The sequence below is a fragment of the Homalodisca vitripennis genome, chromosome 4, assembly GCF_021130785.1.
Source record: "Homalodisca vitripennis isolate AUS2020 chromosome 4, UT_GWSS_2.1, whole genome shotgun sequence".
Lineage (NCBI taxonomy): Eukaryota > Metazoa > Arthropoda > Insecta > Hemiptera > Cicadellidae > Homalodisca > Homalodisca vitripennis.
In genome coordinates, this window is record NC_060210.1 from 20,832,101 (window position 1) to 20,855,792 (window position 23,692).

The 23,692-nt window shown below is 34.9% G+C and overlaps 1 protein-coding gene across 1 annotated transcript in view; it reads left to right on the forward strand.

The window, feature by feature from the left end:
* LOC124359022 (pyridine nucleotide-disulfide oxidoreductase domain-containing protein 2-like) overlaps positions 1-23,692 on the forward strand; it is a 186,177-nt gene that overhangs the window by 105,190 nt on the left and 57,295 nt on the right. Inside the window, exon 6 of the mRNA XM_046811369.1 lies at positions 19,006-19,147. Within this exon, the coding sequence (XP_046667325.1) occupies positions 19,006-19,147 (142 nt within the window). The remainder of the gene's footprint in view (positions 1-19,005; positions 19,148-23,692) is intronic.

A 23,692-nucleotide genomic window follows, 5' to 3' on the forward strand; every position in this document is an offset into this window, starting at 1 on the left:
TACATTTAAAACAAAGTGTTTTTAAAACATTGGCAATATATTTCGGTGAAAAAACCGTCTTCAGGTGCAAAAATTGTATAAAATATAAAAATATAAAAGAAAAACAGTACAAACGAAAAGTAAATAATCAGTGAATAAATAATAATAATGAATACATATGACATGAACTAAAAAATTGTTCCATATGTTGATTTCAAATTTAGGACGTTTTTGGCTAAGTTATCTTATGTTGAGTCCATGTGGAATTTTGCTCTTTAAAACCAATTGGTGTGCTTGTTCTAATGTTCTTAGGTAAAATTGGGTTTGAATTTGTATGTACTTGCCAAATAGGTTTGACTGAATATGTATTTTCAAAAGTTTCATTGTGATTTATACCATGAGTCACGACAGTTTTCTTTAAATCTTGGTGTTTATAATCAAATCGGTGTCCTGTCATTCTTGTCCTCAAGGTATTTGTTGTTGAGCCAATATAATCTGCTGGACATTTAAATCACATTTTTAGATTCACAAGACAAGTTGCCGATGACAGGATATGCTGTACCATAGTTCAAATTCATTTATGCTGAATCGCGGTAGGAAGTAGGCTCTTATTAACTAGACGCGGTGCGGGGACTTTGTTTGTTCAGTTGGACCGGCAATCAGCTGATCGGTCAGTGACGTATCGGGGTGATGCGTTCCTCCCGGCTCGCTGGAGGATTCAGTTCGAGTCTTGAAGCCACGACGACCAAGGTCCTGTTGAGAATCGCAGCTCTTCCTCTAACCCTATTGTGTGGGATTTAGAGTAATTCCATTTTTTTTATCGCGTGTAAATTTAATTCAAGTTTTTTAATTTTTTCTTCAGTGCGTATTAAATCCCTATCAGCCTCCGTAATCTTCAAAGTAGTAAGTCCCGTACCAGCGTTTAGTTAATATCTTTGATTTTTTATACTGTTGTAATTAAAAATTTCTAAAGTTTCCCATCTTTCAGAGTCTGAGAATTAATTACATTTTTGAAGTATTGTGAATTAAATTTTGGTCATAAAGTTAATATCAAGTTTTGTGTTATATTGATTTTGAGTATTTTGAGAAGAGAACTTTTATTTTATTTTGTTAATTTAAACCATTTTTTGAGAAGTATAAATTTTTAGTTTCATTTTAATTTAATAATTCATTTTTTAATCAGACTCTTAATTAGATTTGTTCGATTGTGTGAAGTTTTGAAGAAAATCGAATCAAAAGTTTGTAAAACTTTGTTAATTTTTTTGGTAAACTTGAATTTCGGAATAAACCAAGTATTTCCGAAAAGTTGTTTAATTTATAAAGTATTAGCTCCATATAAATTTAAAATATGTGCTATAAAAACGGTACATAATTTGCGCCAATCTGCTATTTCTTTTTGAGCATAAACTTGTACAACAGGTTATTTACAGGAAAGAACTTGTAAACTTGCATAAACTTGTCTGATACCTGTAAGTGTGTGTGTAACTTGTATAAGACTTGTATGAACTTGAACATTGTGTATAAACCTGCATAATTTTGTGTAGTGTGTAAGACTGAGGACTTAGATAATATAATATTGTGAGTTCTGGAATATTTGATTTATTTTAAGAAAATTATTTTAAAATAAAAATGGAGCTAGCGCATGTAGATCTGTTGCTCAAAAAAAGGAATTAATATTTGAAATAAATTTTAGGGGCGGAAATGCTTCTGAAAGCGACACCGTCCAGAATCTTAGAAAAATGTTGAGGTCCCTTTTGAAATTAAATATCAGGGCCAACGCTGGTAATCTGAAGGGGCGTATAGAACCTAGCACTGCATTAAAGGAAATAAAAGTTGATTTGGAGGCATTATCTGTCAAGATAGGAAACTTGTCCGAGGAAAAATCGACAGGCGAGTATTTGAGACTAGTGTGTAGGCACAAACATCTCACTATGAGAGTGATGTATTATGTGAGTTGTATAAGTGGGAAGGAGCGTCTGAACTGAAACCTTAATTTCAAAACTTAAGGATGGTTTGATTGAAATTAAGGCAAAACTAGGAAAAACTTGGCGTAAGCGAGGAGGAAATAGTTAATTTTGAAACCAGTCTTTTAAATAACAAGCCTGGAAGAGGAAGAATTCGAAGAGATGAGCAAGCCCGTATCTCAAACGAGAAATGAGGATATTTTAGGTTTGAGTCTTCCCCAGGGGAAACATGTAGAAGGGAATTTTGCAAAATTACCAAAATCCCCTAGAGCGATTTTTAAAAAATGTTTTAAACCCACAGACGGATCTAAATGTTTCAGAATTGTTGAATTATATCGAAATAATGTTAAAAATTAAGGGTGAAACTAGCTTAAGTGATAGTGAGATCATAAATATGAGTGTAGGTTATGCCACTGGTCCACTTTACAATAAAATGCTTCAATTTAAGGTAAATGCTAGTAATTTTTAGTGAAGTACACAAAGGACTATTAGATTATTTTGTTCCATTTGGTCATAGAGAAGCCTTGAAGAGGGACTTAGTAACTAGATCACAAAAACCTGGTGAAAAACTGAGCAGTTATATTTTTAAACGTTAAGCAAAAATTGTGAAAAAACGATTACGCAGTAACGGGTTCACCTGGATATCTGCATCGTTACCTCTGTTTCTGCATCCACTCATGCTGGAATTACTTGAAGATTTTAAACCATGTAATATTTGTTGAAACATATTTGGTAGTAAAAATTGTTATAAATGTAATTTTCTATATACATATATATATATATATGATTTTTAGTATATTACTGTACATTTAAAACAAAGTGTTTTTAAAACATTGGCAATATATTTCGGTGATGAAAACCGTCTTCAGGTGCAAAAATTGTATAAAATATAAAAATATAAAAGAAAACAGTACAAACGAAAGTAAATAATCAGTGAATAAATAATAATAATGAATACGTCATATGACATGAACTAAAAAATTGTTCCATATGTTGATTTCAAATTTAGACGTTTTTGGCTAAGTTATCTTATGTTGAGTCCATGTGGAATTTTGCTCTTTAAAACCAATTGGTGTGCTTGTTCTAATGTTCTTAGGTAAATTGGGTTTGAATTTGTATGTACTTGCCAAATAGGTTTGACTGAATATGTATTTTCAAAAGTTTCATTGTGATTTATACCATGAGTCACGACAGTTTTCTTTAAATCTTGGTGTTTATAATCAAATCGGTGTCCTGTCATTCTTGTCCTCAAGGTATTTGTTGTTGAGCCAATATAATCTGCTGGACATTTAAATCACATTTTTAGATTCACAAGACAAGTTGCCGATGACAGGATATGCCTTGCGTGTTTTGCTACTAGTGAATTTTGAAGAATTTGGTAACATTTTACAAATCAAACCATCTTGGTTTATTACACGGATGTGATCCTTTTTGTTTTTGTATTGATTTCTCATTGGTGTTTGTCATTGGTAATTTAGGTTTGACCAATATATCTTTAAGAATAGCAGGTCTTTTAAAGATTACTCTAGGAGTTGTTTTAAAAATATCATTAGTTGAACTAGAATTTTGTAAGCTATTAAATGCTATTTTAAGAATATTATTAATTTTGTGAAGCCCTGGATGGTATTGAACTATTAATTTTGGATCACTGTTTTCAAATTTAGAATGTAGTGTTTTTCTTTTTTACATTAATTTTATCTTTAAGTAATTTTCGTAGATAACCTCTTCTTAAGAATGCGTTCATAATATCGTCAATGTATTTCTCCAAGTCATTTGTATTACTACATAATTTTTGAGCTCTGCATGCTAAAATTTTTGGTATATTCCTCTTGATATGGACTTGATGACAGCTGTCGTAGTTTAAATACTCCAAATTATTCGTTTGTTTTACGTTTATTTTGCTTTTTAAATGTCCATTTTCAATAAATACTTCCATATCTAAAAATTTGACTGATGTTGAAGACGTCTCAAATGTGGATTTTAATTTGCTAAAATTGTTTAAATGTTCTAAAAAGTTGGTTAAATTATGCTTCCCATGTGTCCAAATAAAAAATATGTCATCAATAAAACGTTTCCAAAATATAGGCTTGTAATTTTGACTGTTGAGAAAATCTGTTTCTAGTTTTCCCATGAAAAGATTGGCATATGACGGAGCCATACGAGTTCCCATGGCTGTGCCTTTTTGTTGTAAATAAAATGTATCCTGAAAACGGAAGCAATTCATTGTAAGCACAAAATGGATTAATTTTGTAATTAATGAAGTACTAGGTTTTGTGTCAATTTGTCTTTGATTAAGATAGTATGTTACAGCTTCAATTTCTTCATCGTGTTCTATATTTGTGTATAAAGAAGTGACATGAACAGTGACCAATATTGCATCGTTAGGAAGAGGTTGGGGTACATTTTTAAGTTTATCTAAAAAGTCATCAGAATGTTTTATGAATGATGGTAGATTTTGTACAAAGTCCTGTAGCTGGTGATCCACATATGCAGAAATTATTTCTGTAGGTGATGAACAAGAAGATACTATCGGACGTCCTGGTGGTGGCATAATTTTCTTGTGAAATTTGGAAAGAATATAAAAGACTGGTGTACTTGGATGTTGTGGTATCATTAAAGCTATTGAACTTTTGGACAGATTTTCATTTTCACAATTTTCATTTAAATATTTTGAAATGTCGGAATAGAACTGTTCTGTTAAGTTTTTGTCCAGTTTCTTATGTGTATCTTCATCACTTAATTGTTTATATATCATATATATATATATATATATATATATATATATATTCCGATTACGCAGTAACGGTTCACCCTGGATATCTGCACCGTTTACTTCAGTTTTCTGTATTAACTTATCTTCGACATAAACACATGTAAGTACTGTACGGGTATTAAAGTCACCGGCCTGTATTGTGTTGACATAGTGTGTGACACGATTACGCAGTAACGGGTTCACCTGGATATCTGCACCGTTACTTCAGTTTCTGTATTAACTTATCTTCGACAAACACATGTAAGTACTGTACGGGTATTAAAGTCACCGGCCTGTATTGTGTTGACATAGCGTGTGACATGATTACGCAGTAACGGGTTCACCTGGATATCTGCACCGTTACTTCAGTTTCTGTATTAACTTATCTTCGACAAACACATGTAAGTACTGTACGGGTATTAAAGTCACCGGAATGTATTGTCTTGACATAGCGTGTGACACGATTACGCAGTAACGTGTTCACCTGGATATCTGCTCCGTTGCTTCAGTTTCTGTATTAACTTATCTGCGACAAACACATATAAGTACAGTACGGGAAGTAAAGTCACTGGCCTGTATTGTGTTGACATAGCGTGTGACACGATTACGCAGTAACGGGTTCACCTGGATATCTGCTCCGTTACCTCTGTTTCTGCATCCACTCATGTTGGAATTACTTGAAGATTTTAAACCATGTAATATTTGTTAAACATATTTGGTAGTTAAAATTTTTATAAATGCAATTTTATATATATATATATATATATATATATATTCTGATTAGTTTCAAAATCATATTATTTTGAATTTAATTAAGGGAAGGTTGCTTGTAGATATAATTTAAACATAATGTATACCTATTAGATCTTTTCACTAGTTTATTTAAATGTAACCCGACAACTAAAATTTAATGTGAACTTTGTACCGAATTTATTAATCACTAGGATTGGATATAACTGAGTTCATAGTAATAAATACTCGATTTGCAAAGTGTATTTATAAGTTTAATTATTGCTAATATAACCTACAAGCACCACTTCTAGATGTCAAAATAAAATAATATCTTGTCAGGTTGCTGCCAAAATAGTGTAACAATGAACTTAAATTATATCTTGGGGGTGGGGCTAAAGCTTCCAACGTTCTTTGGAATTTTTCCTAACAATTTCATCATATAATATAAATTTAAACTTGACTTCTGTTCACGGTGATGTCGACTCACACGCGTGGCGTCAGCACTTGGCTCGACATTACAGCTGTAGTCGGAAAAAGGAAGATTAGTAAACTAGAAGTCTAAAACATGAATACTGAAGTACTCGAAGTTGTACTTATAGTTAAAGAGACTCGTAATCTCGCCTATAACTAAGTCAAGAAAGTTTTAGCCATTTATCGAGGCAACCTATAATCACGACAACGTGGTGTCGTCAGAAGGACATCGCCAAAACTATTGTCTGTTCTAATCTTCTAAATATAAACATAATCAAAGGTAAGTCACTTTATTATTTGAAATTTTACTTTATATTACATTCAAAATTAGATGTCTCGCATGAAAGGGCTAATTTATTATGCGAAAATATAAATTTTACTTACGGACAAGGCGCGCAAGGTGTTGCTTGGTTCAGTTCAGTTACAAAGTTCGAGAGAGAGAAGATTATTACGCGTGCCAATTAGGTTATTAATCCGCCAAGAATTTAGATTAAACTTATGCTAACTAGTAATGGGAAACAGGGTAGCAAATATATGTATTATATAAAATGAAACCATATCACGGTACAAATTATCAATTAATCTTGTCAGAGTGGTTCGGGTTTTGATATTTTGCTAGCAAGCCAATGGACTGTAGTCAGTAAACATTCTATCAAAATGGTTTTTAATACTATTTGTTTTGGAGACAACGTGTGCCCGTATCTGGGCGTTGATAGTTATAGCCATTCGCTAAATTTGGAATGCATGAGAGTTAAGGTGTAACATACTAGGAATGCTTTAACAAAGGACATTTATAAGAGTGATCGAAATTTCACGCACCAAGAAAAAATCTGAAGAAATGCACATAAAGAATAATCCTTTTTACTTTATAGGTCACCAATCCTACATTTGGTTGAAAGTGTGTCGTACATTTCATTAAAAGAAATGTTTTAAAATAAAAATCATGAAAAGTAAAGACGAAAATTTTTGTAAAAGTAAGTAACTTTTATATTTTTATTGTTTTTATAGTTGATGATCTATATTTAAAATGTAATATACGGAATAAAAATAATCCAAAAAAATAAAAACCATGATTGTAGAATGCGCATATAATGGAATAAAAATACAGTTTAAGATGAAAATAGGGGTTAACCTTTCATTAGAAACTGTTAAATACTAACATACCTGTCAACATGGTTATGTAAATTCAGAAAGTTGTAAATTATTTTCTCATAAACGCCACAAGCAACGGAAATTTAATAACATTAAGCTATGTAGCACATATAGAAAAATTAAATTTCAACGATGTAAATAACAAACCTAACATATAATTACAAACTAGGAAAAAATTAACAAATCATACCTGCTTAGGTGGTAGCTCTGCAAATGCAGACCATCGTGACCTGTATTCTGTAGTTCATTTGTATTAGTTGGTGTTGTGTTTAGTTTTTTTTATCAAGTGCATGTTTTAGAGTTAGTGAAGTTAACACACAGCACGGTGGTTATGATTCCTGACTTAACGCGTGTCACTCTGGTATGATTTGTTAATTTTAACCTAGTTTGTAATTATATTAGGTTAGTTATTTACCTGAAGAAGAGATCAGATTGCAGATCTCAAAACGTAGTGTTACTGATATTTTGTATTACTGAACGATGGCAAATGTCCGGAAAAATCCTGTTTACTTTACAAGTTGAATAAAGCAAGGAGATAATCGTATATTGTAAAAAGAGTATCTGATACGTACCAATTCACCTCAAATTCTCAAGGTTTTAGTTTAAATAAAATCATTATTACGTATACGTAATACGTATATAGAGACAATCACACCCCTATTTTCTAAAAACAGTGATCTGATGAATCGGAGAGATGTATGGATGATAACTTTGGCTCTACAGGAATAATTCCTAACAGGAACAGTAGTACCAGTTCTAAAAAACGAAAGTTGCTAAAAATGTAATTAAAAATTAAATTTAATAGGCTTTATGATAGTGACATAACTAGAATGAAATGTTCAGTAAATCAAGTAAAAGAGTGAAATCTGACATCTGATGACAATCTAGATTGAAACGACTTGATATGTTGCATTGTAGCGGTAAATTACTCAGAGGACGCGTCAGTGAGCCTGTCAACAGCAGATCGTGGAGTGTAACACGTACTACACAAGGGCTGTCTGCCCCAGTCTCCCTCAGTCACGTTTAGCGAGCTTCTTCAACTATAACGCTACTGTAGTGCTTTCAGGTTTCCCCTTCACATTAGACACGTACTGAACTGCAATTCTACTCATCTAGAAGGAGATCGCAGCTTTTCAGTAAGAGAATCTCAGGTGTAACACGTACTACACAAGGGCTGTCTGCCCCAGTCTCCCTCAGTCACGTTTACCGAGCTTCTTCAACTATAACGCTACCGTAGTGCTTTCAGTTCTCCCCCTTCACATTAGACACGTACTGAACTGCAATTCTACTCATCTAGAAGGAGATCTCAGCTTGTCAGTAGGAGAATCTCAGGTGTAACACGTACTACACAAGGGCTGTCTGCCCCAGTCTCCCTCAGTCACGTTTACCGAGCTTCTTCAACTATAACGCTACTGTAGTGCTTTCAGGTTTCCCCTTCACATTAGACACGTACTGAACTGCAATTCTACTCATCTAGAAGGAGATCTCAGCTTGTCAGTAGGAGAATCTCAGGTGTAACACGTACTACACAAGGGCTGTCTGCCCCAGTCTCCCTCAGTCACGTTTAGCGAGCTTCTTCAACTATAACGCTACTGTAGTGCTTTCAGGTTGCCCCTTCACATTAGACACGTACTGAACTGCAATTCTACTCATCTAGAAGGAGATCTCAGCTTGTCAGTAGGAGAATCTCAGGTGTAACACGTACTACACAAGGGCTGTCTGCCCCAGTCTCCCTCAGTCACGTTTACCGAGCTTCTTCAACTATAACGCTACCGTAGTGCTTTCAGTTCTCCCCTTCACATTAGACACGTACTGAACTGCAATTCTACTCATCTAGAAGGAGATCGCAGCTTGTCAGTAGGAGAATCTCAGGTGTAACACGTACTACACAAGGGCTGTCTGCCCCAGTCTCCCTCAGTCACGTTTAGCGAGCTTCTTCAACTATAACGCTACTGTAGTGCTTTCAGTTCCCCCCTTCACATTAGACACGTACTGAACTGCAATTCTACACATCTAGAGGGAGATCCCAGGTTGTCAGTAGGAGAATCTCAGGTGTAACACGTACTACACAAGGGCTGTCTGCCCCAGTCTCCCTCAGTCACGTTTACCGAGCTTCTTCAACTATAACGCTACTGTAGTGCTTTCAGTTCCCCCCTTCACATTAGACATGTACTGAACTGCAATTCTACTCATCTAGAGGGAGATTTCAGCTTGTCAGTAGGAGAATCTCAGGTGTAACACGTAATACACAAGGGCTGTCTGCACCAGTGTCCCTCAGTTACGTTTAGCGAGCTTCTTCAACTATAACGCCACTGTAGTGCTTACAGTTCCCCCCTTCACATTAGACACGTACTGAACTGCAATTCTACTCATCTAGAGGGAGATCTCAGCTTGTCAGTAAGAGAATCTCAGGTGTAACACGTACTACACAAGGGCTGTCTGCCCCAGTCTCCCTCAGTCACGTTTACCGAGCTTCTTCAACTATTACGCTACCGTAGTGCTTTCAGTTCCCCCCTTCACATTAGACATGTACTGAACTGCAATTCTACTCATCTAGAGGGAGATTTCAGCTTGTCAGTAGGAGAATCTCAGGTGTAACACGTAATACACAAGGGCTGTCTGCACCAGTGTCCCTCAGTTACGTTTAGCGAGCTTCTTCAACTATAACGCCACTGTAGTGCTTACAGTTCCCCCCTTCACATTAGACACGTACAGAACTGGCAAAATGTCAGCGTTCGTATACCTCATGTGGTTTTTTATGAAGTTTAAAGGCTCAATCTCGTACACTAAGAATGTGTGAAACGCCTTTAACAGTTTGTGACGGATATAATTGTATTCTATACACCACTAGTAGCTAAATGCCAGTATTTACTTAAATAACCGTAATTTGCCTCATCTGTTTCCTTGTTCATGCTGTGTACAAGACAAGTTTTCTATAATTCGTTTAGGATTTGTTCGGATGATTCGCGATTAAACGATATGCTAGAATTTTAATATAATGCTGTCCATATGGGCTGCCAAGATTTTAAAGCAGCAGTGCATAATGTATTATTGATAATCTGCCAGTACAAATAAAAGTTCAAAACCAAAAAGATTACTGGATGAATATTAGTACATACATCATTTCCATTTATTTCGTGTAGTACGTTATGAGAAATATCAAACTACCAGAATAATTCCAGGGCTACCAGGATTCGAAATAATTAGCTACAAAAAATTATATAGTGAACAAATTATCACAAGTAGGATTCAAGAGATGTGACGCCATTACTTTTAAGAGAGAAACAAATCAAGGCGTTGTAACGAAGTAAAGTATTGTCTGAGCAATAAAAGAATACATTATTAACTCTAAAAATAACAAAATGGTATGGTAATAACTGAAATTTATGTAGCAGTAACAGTAGAGGCTGTAATATACATTTGAATACTGCGCGTGCCGAATTCGAGAAGAGAATACATTTGCAACACTATACAGGAACCGTAATAAATTACGACACAGACAAAAGTAACGTCTCTTGATTATATTTAAGTTTAGTGTGAGAATAAGTGTTTTTATTTCGTGCATTGTTGTCAAGGATTAACGGAAGTTTGTAAATTCAAGACACATTAAAGCTGCAAATAAACAAAAAAAAGCTGCTAATAAAATGAAGAGCAAGGTATATAGTAGACATGTGAACATCTATTCTGTCATTCGTGGAGTTTAAAACAAACAACAATTATTTAGATCTCTTCTTTCCTGTATTTAACGTTTTTATGCGTTTACTTTCACTGCTATAATGTTACATATGTTTTTATAATTATAAACCAGCGGACAATACAAACATTTTAATATTTGGTAATGTTTCTTACTGGAATTAACCTGTATAAGGGGCATTATCGACCTCTGCTATTATGTTAAACTAACTGCTTGATATGCTCCGGATTCTGGGTATGTACGAGTACGAGTTATACTCGCCTTTGGCTCGCTGTGTTGTGTATATATATATATATATATATATATATATATATATATATCAATTATTAGACTTCTTGATATAAAGTTCCTTTAATATTTCGGCTTTGCCGTTTTCAAAAAGGTATAATAAGGTATAATAAAAAATAACAACACAGCAACTAAATTTACAAAAGTAAATAAATAAAAATTGACATAAATAAATAAACAGGAATGTTTGAACATGTGATTAACACCAAAGAGGAATAAATAATATCATGAACAGAGAAAGAATTTAGAAAAATAATTTAGAAAAAATAATTTAGAAAAAAATAATACATAATAAAAACAATTTATCATTTCATCTTTTATTCAGACCAAAGGGTACTTTTGATTTTAATATTAACTGATGTGCCTGTTCTAAATTTTCTAAGTCAATTTTGTTTCCATCTTCGGGTACTTTGCAAATACCTTTCAGTGAATAACATTGTTCAAAATTTTGTTGGTGGCCTAATGCTTGTTGTGAAACCAATTTTTCATCCTGTTTTTTAGACGAACAACGATGATTATATATATTGGAATTTGTAGCAAAATAACGTGATGTGTTTGCAAAATAAGGAGACGAGAAGAATTTTACGCCAGGCAGTGAAGAGTAGATCGTAGTTTATTTACTTAGCCGGATTAACCTAAACTTTTTGAGGGCGGTTTGAGGGCGTTTTTTGGCTTAATAATTACAGATACGAGAAAAAGTGACTGGGCCTTTCTTGTCAGAAATTTAATTTTGTCTTCGATTGTGCCCTCGTGTTGGAGCTGGACGTGTGGTTTAAAAGTACAGAGCATGGGATAAAAGACTGCACTGGCCGTCCACTATGAACGTTTTGATAATTTAAATCTAAGAATTATACCCAATTTTAAGTTTCTGGTACACCAGGAAGTAGGCTTGACTTTGTATAATATGAGTAAGTCAGTACAACAGGGGTTTTATGTCTGTGCTCCGAGAATATATGCACATTAGTTTTTATCAAAAGAATTTGTTAATCATTGGGTTTATTTAACTCAGAAGATTATCACTCCACGCCAAAGTTTTAACAATGAACCACTATTTCATGAAATTAGTTAAAAATCACTATGTCCCTATCTACTATTGACGCTTCGCTGACGCTCAGCCAATTGAAGATGTGAGGTTGTAGTCACTCGTTAACGTAGTAACACAATTTAAATCCGGAACCAGAATGAGTTGTACAAATTATAGTCGCATCAAAATCATAATTCCTAAAGTTGCCAATTGCGACCAAAATGTTTGCCATTAAGAGCTATTTTTGGGCTTACGTAAGAATATACGATGAAAAGCTAGTTGACCTTTTTATAGATCTCTAGATTGTCTAATTATTGAAAATTTAACATTTAAGTAACGACCAATGGTTCGGCTGCTACCGCCTCCAGAAACAACGGTTCTCACGTAAAAATTGTATAATATTTCCATTTAAGCGGGGTTTTTAGCATGATAAATAATTGAATAAAGTTTATTCCATAACTGTATATTTCGTAAATTATTTTTAAAATTATTATTTCATTGTAATTGCCTTATTGTACATAAATTTATTCAGTATTAAACCTTCTACAAGTTTCTCTGTAAAGTTTTTGTTTTTATTTCCTATTTAACAAAGTAATTGTATATGAAACATAAAAAATAGTTATTCGAATGCTCTTTTTGTGTTTTATATAGTATGTACCGTATGACGATAACACATGGGGGTGGTGACTTCTGAGGTCGTAGTAAAATACTACAAATACAAAGTTTACTTATAAGTTCAGTTTAATTACGAAAACTTAAAAGCACCACTTTTTTATGGTAAAGGAAAAGTTATGTAATGCCACGTTGCTGCCAATTAGAATATAATAACTAAAAAGTATATCTTCTAGGTGGGCCTAAAATATCCAATGTTCTATTGAATTATGCGTACGACGTTTTACTTTACAAAACAATAATATTTCACTTCCCTTCGCAATAGGTAGACTCACAACCCGGGTGTCGGCGTCTTGGCACGAGACATTGAAGCTGTAGTCTAAGAACGGTTATTTCTAGAAGAGAAGTAGAAGTTGGGAAGTGGTAGCCATCTATTCAAACAACACGTGAGATACATCAGCTACGTAAACTCGCCTAAAACAAATTCGCGACGGTATTAGCCATTTAATGATACAAATTACTATTTATAACAACGTGCTCGTCGCCATAAGGACGACGCCACAACCTTTATCTATCTCCAAGCAAATAAAAGATCTTCAAGGGTAAGTTACTTTACTATTCACATCTTTACTTTACGTTACATTCATTTTATACGTTTGGCATCAAAGGGCTAATTTAATAATACGAAAAGATAAATTTTACTTACGGACAAAGCGCGCGAGGTCTGATCGGTTACGTAGTTGGGCGGCTACAAAGGGTTAGAAGAAAAAACAATTCATACGCGTGCCAATTAGGTAGTTACTCCGCCCAATAATTTAGTTCCGGAACATTGGATGTAAAATAATATTATATTATACTGGCTGATTAGGTTGCGAAATTTACATTGTATGAAATTTAATTAACTAATTTACGGTATAAGTACATCTTAAACAATAAGAAAAGTAAAGTGATGTAAGAATTTTATTCAATTTATCATGTAAAAAACCATTAGAAAAACCGCATTCGTCGCTAAATCCCTCTTCCCAAACTCACAGCAAATGATTATTTAACCTTTGGTACTAAAATGTACGTGAAATCTTTTTTTGGTCGTTACTCAAAAACAACGCATTTCCGGACCTATGTTATATGAACTTTTTTCATTATTTTTTATAGTACAATAAGATCAGAAAGTGCCGATAACACTACCCGAATCACCCTGTATATAAATATTTGTGATATTTCAAATTCCACAATTTTTAGATTGAAAACTTTTTGATGCTCATCGAAAAGAGTGGACAAGTGCTGGCTATAGGCTGCATCTTGCTTTACAGTTTGTTGTTGCAAAAATTTAAAACAGGTTTCAAAGTCCACAAAGTATTTTGATAGAAAGAGGAAATAGCCGAGTCCAACTTTTAATGAAGAGAGTTTTAAGGAGCGTATTACCTCGGAGTGGTAGGGTTGTGGGGGCGGGGTCGGGCAGGGGGGGTGGTCTCAGACAATTTGCTCTCCATCACTCGAGCCTTCTAATTGCTCTTTACTTTTTCTTCATCATTTACTCCGCTGGGTCACATACTTCGGTTCAGGACGATATTATTGTTCGAGAAAAGGAATAGTTTTCCTATTCTTGTCCATTTTATTTTGACGTGTTTATCTACTGCGATTTCAAAATGTATAAGTGAATAGATTGACGATGCAGCCTGTACTTTAAAGATTTTAATGATAGACATTTCAACACTTTCTTACTTATGAAGAATTTGCACTGAAAGAATATTGGTTTGTTTCTAAACGCACAATCTCTATTGCAATCTCCATTTACACCTTCTAAGTCTCAAAAAAGTGCTAAAAGTATTTGATTTCCTGTTATATAATTCAAAGTTGAGTATAAAATACGGATACCTACCCCAACTCCAAAATTAAGCAAGATGTAATGCGACGTACAGGTTGTAAAAGGCAAAGGTTTGTCAGATGCTGATGACTGACAATCATGATGTTAAGAGTAATCATTCATTTATTTAATCATTCCAGTGGGACCAAAGAGAATTCTACATATATAAATTTGGTAAGCATCATAGACCGTAGGATCCTCGTATGTTATAAAAGAGCTTCGAGAGTGAAATTAAACAAAATGTCGACACATATGCAAGTTTGTTAAAATACAGTTATAAAAGCAAAGTGACTTGGTGTAAATTACTAGAAGGCAATTTAAACAGGCAGCAGAAAATTCTCTCAGCTCTCTCTCTCTCTCCTTCTCTCCTTCTCCCTCTCCCTGTCTCTCTCCCTCTTTCTCTCTCTGTACGGCGGGGGTAAAGATATTCTTGAAAAATAAGGACAAGGATCCCAGTGAGGTGAAATCGTACAGACCAGTAACACTGCTTTCAGTCTTGGGAAAGTTAGGCGAAAAGTTGGTTGTAACAAGAATGAGAAGATGGCTCAGTGAAGAAGACATATTAAGTGATAAGCATTGCAATGAATGTTGTGAATACGGAGTTGGGCAAATAGTGTTTGAACGAAAACAGGATAAGTTGAAATACTTGCAATGAAATAACGAAGGATTACATCATTATTGTGCCTCTAAAATAACCTATGTTGTAATCACACTTCCTTATCGTTCATTCCACTATCACTGCGATTACGCGCCATTTCGGTAGCCTAACTTAGATTAAACATTTTTAGATCGGTTGTCTTGTAGCGTCTCTTCAATATTGGAAAATTCTGTATCAATAAGAGTTCCTTGAGTTTTGTACGGTGATTTTAGTATCTAACATTTATTATGTTACATATACAGGGTGTTCACAAACTTCTGTGGCTGGTAGTACTCATAAGTTCAAACAAACATTCACATAAACATAGGTAGAAAAATGTCTCGTTTAGCCGCTGCCGCTATTTTGTAGGTTTCATAAAATTACATATCTCTGAAACTAGTTAAGCTAACATTTAGAATTTAGAACATAAGTTTGAATACTCGTAGATAAGAAGAAGTTAAAAATAAATAGTTGTTGGATTTTCTAATATTTACAAAATGGCCTCTGTTAGGCATTTTAAAAGCAAAGAAGGGAGTATAATATTATAAAAAGGTGACTAGATACCAATTAATACTATATTAAAAACCATCGGTCTTTCAACGGAATTTGTCAATGCATTAGCGAGCACAACATTTTGAAGGTACGCTTGCACAAGCTGGGAGCAGCGATTTTTGTGTGTTTTGATCGGCATCTACTTATAGAGATTATAAAAAAAAATGGTCGCTAGCAGCTAAACAAGACATTTCTCGACCTATATAACATTATTTGTTTGAAATTAAGAATACTATTGCCTACAGAAATTTTTGACGCCCTTTTGTGTGTGACCATCTTATGTTCCGCATGTATCTGTATGTTATATGTGTGTCTTTGTGTTCCGATTTGAAATGGTCACTACGAAACATACTGGCATCCATACGTTTGTTTTAGTAAATTAAACTTTATCGCAACTATTATTTATTTTATTAATTGGGTTATTGCGCTCGTGTTACGCAAAAACTATTACGCGTGGTTTTTAAATGTTTTGTAGAAGTAATGAAATAATATGCACCCCAAAATCCCTAAACGCAATTCAAAATAATTGTAGGACTCCTTTTGTTACTTAAAAAGTGCTTTCATTGACAGTTTTATCGACCTTCGTGCTAACGGACAAGACTTTTGTGCTTACGGACGACTTTCATACTTACGGAAACAGAATTTCGTTCTATCAAATAAGTCTTGAAGTATACAAATAATGTCAAATTATAGTAATATAAACTTTATTATTTTGAAAATATTTTGTCATAAGTTGGACTATGTAGAGAGAAGACAGCGTTGTCGGTAAACACATTGTACTCACAACAGAGTTTCAGCTGATGAAATAGTGTATAGTTATACTTCGTGGCAAGCAAACGATAGAAGGATAGAGGACCACTGGGAAATACTTATTTTAGCCAATTCGCTACAGCATCTATCTACGAATATTTTGTGTTATTCAATAAACGATCAGAGAATTTCTGTGAAAATTAAGTAGTAGGCTACGTTTGACATACATAAATTTTATACTAATAATTTGGGGAATTATTTATAGCCCGTATTTATTTAGCAAATATTCGTATAACCATTTTTATGCATCGATGCAGACTAGCGATATTAATCCCTGATACATGTTCTAGAGAGTTTACAATATGCAGATTAAATTATAATAACTTACCTGTAATCTGTCTTAGCTGTGGATACACTTCCATCTGGTTGCCCTGATCCCAATTGGAAGCATGGCGAACAAAAACTTGCGTTTGTTTTGTTTTCAACACATATAAATTAACATTTTTTTTCAAATAAAAAATTCTCCATAAGTTAACACAGTGCAGTGTTTTTTGGAAACATAATGTAGAAATTAATTTAGAATAAGTCAAATAATTATATTCATTATCGTTATATTCATTTAGAGTGTTGGTGTGAATGCGTGTGGATGGTTGGTGGATTATTTGATGCATTTACTGGCCAATTGTCAAAATAATGTCTACAGTAGCAGTCACTAGAGAGTGCCGTTGAAGGAGGAGCTTATTTGGCGCGTGACCTTGGAGCAGCCAATGAGGACTGAGCGACGTTGCTAACTTGTTCCCCGCTGTAACCGCAGCGCTCCGTGCCGGGCGGTAGTTGACGTGTTGTGTGGCAACGTCGCGAGGGCCTGTTCATTTTACTGCTCATCACCAACTGCACTCTTTCGTGGCTCCTACTGTAGTACAGTACATCATTATCCTAAATTCTATATTGTTATAGTAGACAATTTATGAATAGATACAAATCTTGTTATTTGTTTACATTTTATCAATTTTTATTATTTTTAGATAATATTTGTCTTTCTTTTCTTGTTAAAATATAAATTATACTGTTACTACTTTTTTATTTGCTTTTTGTTACTACTTAGTTTTATACCTACTCTTATTGCTATTTTATTATCTTAATGAAGCGTTAGACTGGAAGTGTTGTTGTGTGTAAGTAATGCATATATAACTATGTCCATATGGATACGCCAGGTTGTTGCAGGTTCAGTAAATAATGCCACTATACTTAGGCTAGTGTTTTTTTTATTTAATACCACATGATAAATGCTTTAAAACTGTAAAAATTGTGAAATGCAATAAAGTAATAATCACTTACTGACATATAAGATAATGTTTATTAGAGAAATTTCAGTCTCTAATGCTTAATATACGAGCATTACTCGTACGAATTACACTGTTATAAATCCATTTACAGAAAGAAATATGTAGCCTATTATAAAGATAACGCTAATATTTTAATTTTTATTAAAAAATTCAAAGTTTATTTTAATTAATTAGTATCAGTTATGTTTAAAAATCGCATTTGAAAATATATTCTGACTGATTTGAGAATTTTTTATATGAAATTTTAATACATGATTAAATTCATATTCATTAAAAGTAAACAAGTTTTCTTTAATTTATTCTCGAATATTAATAATAAATTATTAATTGATCACAAATGGGTATGGATATGTCATATTATGCAGTATGTTTGGTACAGATTATAAAATACATATTATACATTTCTAGGCTATTCCTTTAATGGATTAATCTCACTTGAATTTTACTTAGAATTGTTTTCTTGCGAGAAAAATGTTAGATACCCATGCCCAAAAATAATTTAAACACAATATAGCCATATGGAGTGATCATTTTAGTAATTTTCTCTCAAAAAGAGTGCTGCCAGTACATTAATTATGTATAATTCACACGCTTAGAGTATTTTAAAGACACAAAGATAACTCTAATACCAAAGATCGATACTCAAGCATGGTAAATCAGACTTTAGCAGCAAAATAGACTGTCTCAAATTAAACGGTAGTATCATAGTTGAAAATATGTGTAACTTGCGGATATAAAGCAATATTCAAAGAGACTATCGAGTTCCAAAACTTTAATTTGATTAACATTGATTTTTTTATAAACAATGTAAATACTCATTTATAGAACACATTACGCCACCAATAATATTAGACTTTATATATTTTTAAAGATAACGAATCATTAATATTATTGTACAATCAATCTGGCAATACCCGAACCTAGCTCGTGTTTGAGTCGATGCTTTGATTGTATTAGTTACACAATAGATAACTCACTCAGTGCTAGAAATTGCAGTGCTGCAAAATGAACGCTCGGACTGCCATCTGTGGAGTGACTCTGGTAACAATCAAAGATACGTAGCGCAGCCCTGGTGTCTGACCCTGGAACTAACTGAAATAATCAGCACATCTCGTTCGTATATACAATGTTTGTTTCTTGTGCAACTATTGCAATCAAAGGTTAAGCAAAATGATAAATTATGTTTAGGTATGTGCTGCTCCATCACGTAATGGGCGGGGTGGAGGGGGTGAAGGGCGCCTGGGCCTATCCCGAAGGGGGTATGGGCGCTGTTTCTGCCGCCATAGCTACTTCAGCAAGATCTTTTGGTGCTGAACTGTACACCGACCAGGTCTGTAACCTATTGTGGTGGACCTTTCACTTTATATTGTAGTTATTTGTAGATTAGGCTACCTTATTACTGTTTTGGAATTGTGGCAGACAAATATAACATAAACCCATAGTTAACTAATAATAAAATACAATACGTAAATATTTTTGTTTTTATAAGAAATGAGTGATTTCTTGATAAAATTAACTTTTAAACTTTACGGTAATAGACAATAAAAGAAACAAAACATACTATGCCTTGGTGGCACTCGAGCATGGAATTTACTTGAATTCATGTTGTCGCCTATAGTGTACGTACATCACTCAAGTTCAAATATAATTATTTACTTTTTCAGCTGTTTTCTACACTTAACAGCTGATATTACTAAAGAAATTAAAACATAAATAATTATAATAATATAATTGTATAAACCAATTATTTTTAATTTTAATAAGTGTTATTTTGTTACAATGCAGATTACAAAACAATACAGTTAAAGAAAAATTCGTCAAAACATTTATGCTTCCAAAAAAATTTCAAAGCAAGTGTTCAAAAAGAAGACATTGAGATACTAATTTTCACCTGTTAAAAGTAGGTAATACTCAGCTGATTAGGAACTAAACCATATTAACTATTCGATTAGTTATAGCAGTCAGGAAAACATTTATTTCTTTGTTTATTATTTGTTGCATCGAAACAAAGGTGGTATTAGAATTGTTATCTAAAAATAATCCGTAGTTTACTATTCTTATACATTAGTATAAAATCCAAATCTTTTTACTTTTTACAGTTTGAATATACGTATTTGTTGCTGCCAGTTTGAAACCTGAGATGAATTTGTTTTAATATCCTAATTTGACTATCATGAAGAACAGTTTAATTTCCATAACTACATCCAATCTATATATATAAAAATGAATGTTTGTATGTTTGTCCTTTATGGAATCGTGAACTATTGGACCGATCATGATGAAAATTTGTACGTATATGTATTTTTCCACGGAGAAGGTTTATAAGCTATGCCCATCCCTTTCCCGATTCAGGATTCCGCCCCACTGGTTACAGAAATACCCATAAGAAATGCATTGCAGCAAACATATGTTAACGTCTTTTCAAATTTTTAATCAGCTGTTTCTTTGTAAACATATATTACACTTATAGTTTTAAAGCATAGAGTAAGCTTAAGAGAAACGACAAATTTTGTTTAAACTGTTTCTGCAATCACTGTTAAACATAGACTTTATTATCCAGATAATACAATTCAAATTTGACGTAAAAATTCACCTTTAACTGCAATATTTATTTAATATAAACCATGCTCATGCTTGATCAGAAGAGCAATGCAGATATCATAATTACTATCTTACGTTGGCTACAAATATAAAGAATGTTTATAAAATCAACCTTAGTTGTTTTTTTTGACAGAAGTATGGTTCTCAAAACTCCGTGTGTACATATTCTCTCGATCGAGACAACAAAGCAAGCTCAATCGTGGCATCGGAGATATAACTAATTTAATCTAAAATTTATTATAGTAAAAAAAAAAATTTACTAAGTAATATAAGGACTTCGGTTCTTAAGATTTGCGTGCGAAGCCGTGGGTAACAGCTAGATAGAGGCAGGAATATGGTACATACCTTCATAATACGCCCAAGAGGCTCACGATGGAACGACTATCAATTATCTCAGCAATGTTTAGAATGTGATAGAAAAAGAATAAGTGAATATAGTGTACTGTTTTCAAACGGGAAATTGCGTGCGAAGCCGCGGGCAACTTTTGCAAAAAATTATTGAAATGCGCAGCAAAGCGCGCCGGGCCCGCTAGTATAAGATATAATCTATTCTAAAAATACAAACAGACGGGCATACTGTAAAAATTTCTTACTTATATTAAATTACGTAATCGGATGGTGGTGATTGTAAGATAATTTACATACATACTGGATATTAAAACCAGTAAAATACCTGTGTCTATAGAAAAATTAATGTTAAATCCAACGTTATATTATTTCTACCGTACCGGTACCTTGAAATATTGACTGATATTTAAAATAAAAATATTAGATAGATATATACAAATAATGTACAATTCAGTTATTGAGGAATATGGTAATACGATCAATACTGAATATCAAAATCCTTAATTTTAAATAATGAATATATATATCACTAAAATACTTCGAAAAATATTTAAAAGGCGAAATATATGAGTTAAATGGCATTTAAGTCTTAGTGTAACAACTAGATTGTCTCAAACAATGACGTGTTACGGAAAGTTCGGAAGGCAAGATAAGTTACTTACGGTAGATAAGGCAGCGATATCAGTGTACTCTGAGCCCTGCTGGATTACTGGCACGTCTGTGATCAGGATTACTGTAAGCCTGTAGTTTGTTACGTCTCGGGTCCGGCCTCACCCGTTACTTCTCCGTCTGTCCTCATACTACTCGATAGTTTATACCGTTCTTTAGCGCGATATCAGTGTACTCTGAGCTCTGCTGGATTACTGGCACGTCTGTGATCAGGATTACTGTAAGCCTGTAGTTTGTTACGTCTCGGGTCCGGCCTCACCCGTTACTTCTCCGTCTGTCCTCATACTACTCGATAGTTTATACCGTTCTTTAGCGCGATATCAGTGTACTCTGAGCTCTGCTGGATTACTGGCACGTCTGTGATCAGGATTACTGTAAGCCTGTAGTTTTGTTACGTCTCGGGTCCGGCCTCACCCGTTACTTCTCCGTCTGTCCTCATACTACTCGATAGTTTATACCGTTCTTTAGCGCGATATCAGTGTACTCTGAGCTCTGCTGGATTACTGGCACGTCTGTGATCAGGATTACTGTAAGCCTGTAGTTTGTTACGTCTCGGGTCCGGCCTCACCCGTTACTTCTCCGTCTGTCCTCATACTACTCGATAGTTTATACCGTTCTTTAGCGCGATATCAGTGTACTCTGAGCTCTGCTGGATTACTGGCACGTCTGTGATCAGGATTACTGTAAGCCTGTAGTTTGTTACGTCTCGGGTCCGGCCTCACCCGTTACTTCTCCGTCTGTCCTCATACTACTCGATAGTTTATACCGTTCTTTAGCGCGATATCAGTGTACTCTGAGCCCTGCTGGATTACTGGCACGTCTGTGATCAGGATTACTGTAAGCCTGTAGTTTGTTACGTCTCGGGTCCGGCCTCACCCGTTACTTCTCCGTCTGTCCTCATACTACTCGATAGTTTATACCGTTCTTTAGCGCGATATCAGTGTACTCTGAGCTCTGCTGGATTACTGGCACGTCTGTGATCAGGATTACTGTAAGCCTGTAGTTTGTTACGTCTCGGGTCCGGCCTCACCCGTTACTTCTCCGTCTGTCCTCATACTACTCGATAGTTTATACCGTTCTTTAGCGCGATATCAGTGTACTCTGAGCCCTGCTGGATTACTGGCACGTCTGTGATCAGGATTACTGTAAGCCTGTAGTTTGTTACGTCTCGGGTCCGGCCTCACCCGTTACTTCTCCGTCTGTCCTCATACTACTCGATAGTTTATACCGTTCTTTAGCGCGATATCAGTGTACTCTGAGCTCTGCTGGATTACTGGCACGTCTGTGATCAGGATTACTGTAAGCCTGTAGTTTGTTACGTCTCGGGTCCGGCCTCACCCGTTACTTCTCCGTCTGTCCTCATACTACTCGATAGTTTATACCGTTCTTTAGCGCGATATCAGTGTACTCTGAGCTCTGCTGGATTACTGGCACGTCTGTGATCAGGATTACTGTAAGCCTGTAGTTTGTTACGTCTCGGGTCCGGCCTCACCCGTTACTTCTCCGTCTGTCCTCATACTACTCGATAGTTTATACCGTTCTTTAGCGCGATATCAGTGTACTCTGAGCCCTGCTGGATTACTGGCACGTCTGTGATCAGGATTACTGTAAGCCTGTAGTTTGTTACGTCTCGGGTCCGGCCTCACCCGTTACTTCTCCGTCTGTCCTCATACTACTCGATAGTTTATACCGTTCTTTAGCGCGATATCAGTGTACTCTGAGCCCTGCTGGATTACTGGCACGTCTGTGATCAGGATTACTGTAAGCCTGTAGTTTGTTACGTCTCGGGTCCGGCCTCACCCGTTACTTCTCCGTCTGTCCTCATACTACTCGATAGTTTATACCGTTCTTTAGCGCGATATCAGTGTACTCTGAGCTCTGCTGGATTACTGGCACGTCTGTGATCAGGATTACTGTAAGCCTGTAGTTTGTTACGTCTCGGGTCCGGCCTCACCCGTTACTTCTCCGTCTGTCCTCATACTACTCGATAGTTTATACCGTTCTTTAGCGCGATATCAGTGTACTCTGAGCCCTGCTGGATTACTGGCACGTCTGTGATCAGGATTACTGTAAGCCTGTAGTTTGTTACGTCTCGGGTCCGGCCTCACCCGTTACTTCTCCGTCTGTCCTCATACTACTCGATAGTTTATACCGTTCTTTAGCGCGATATCAGTGTACTCTGAGCTCTGCTGGATTACTGGCACGTCTGTGATCAGGATTACTGTAAGCCTGTAGTTTGTTACGTCTCGGGTCCGGC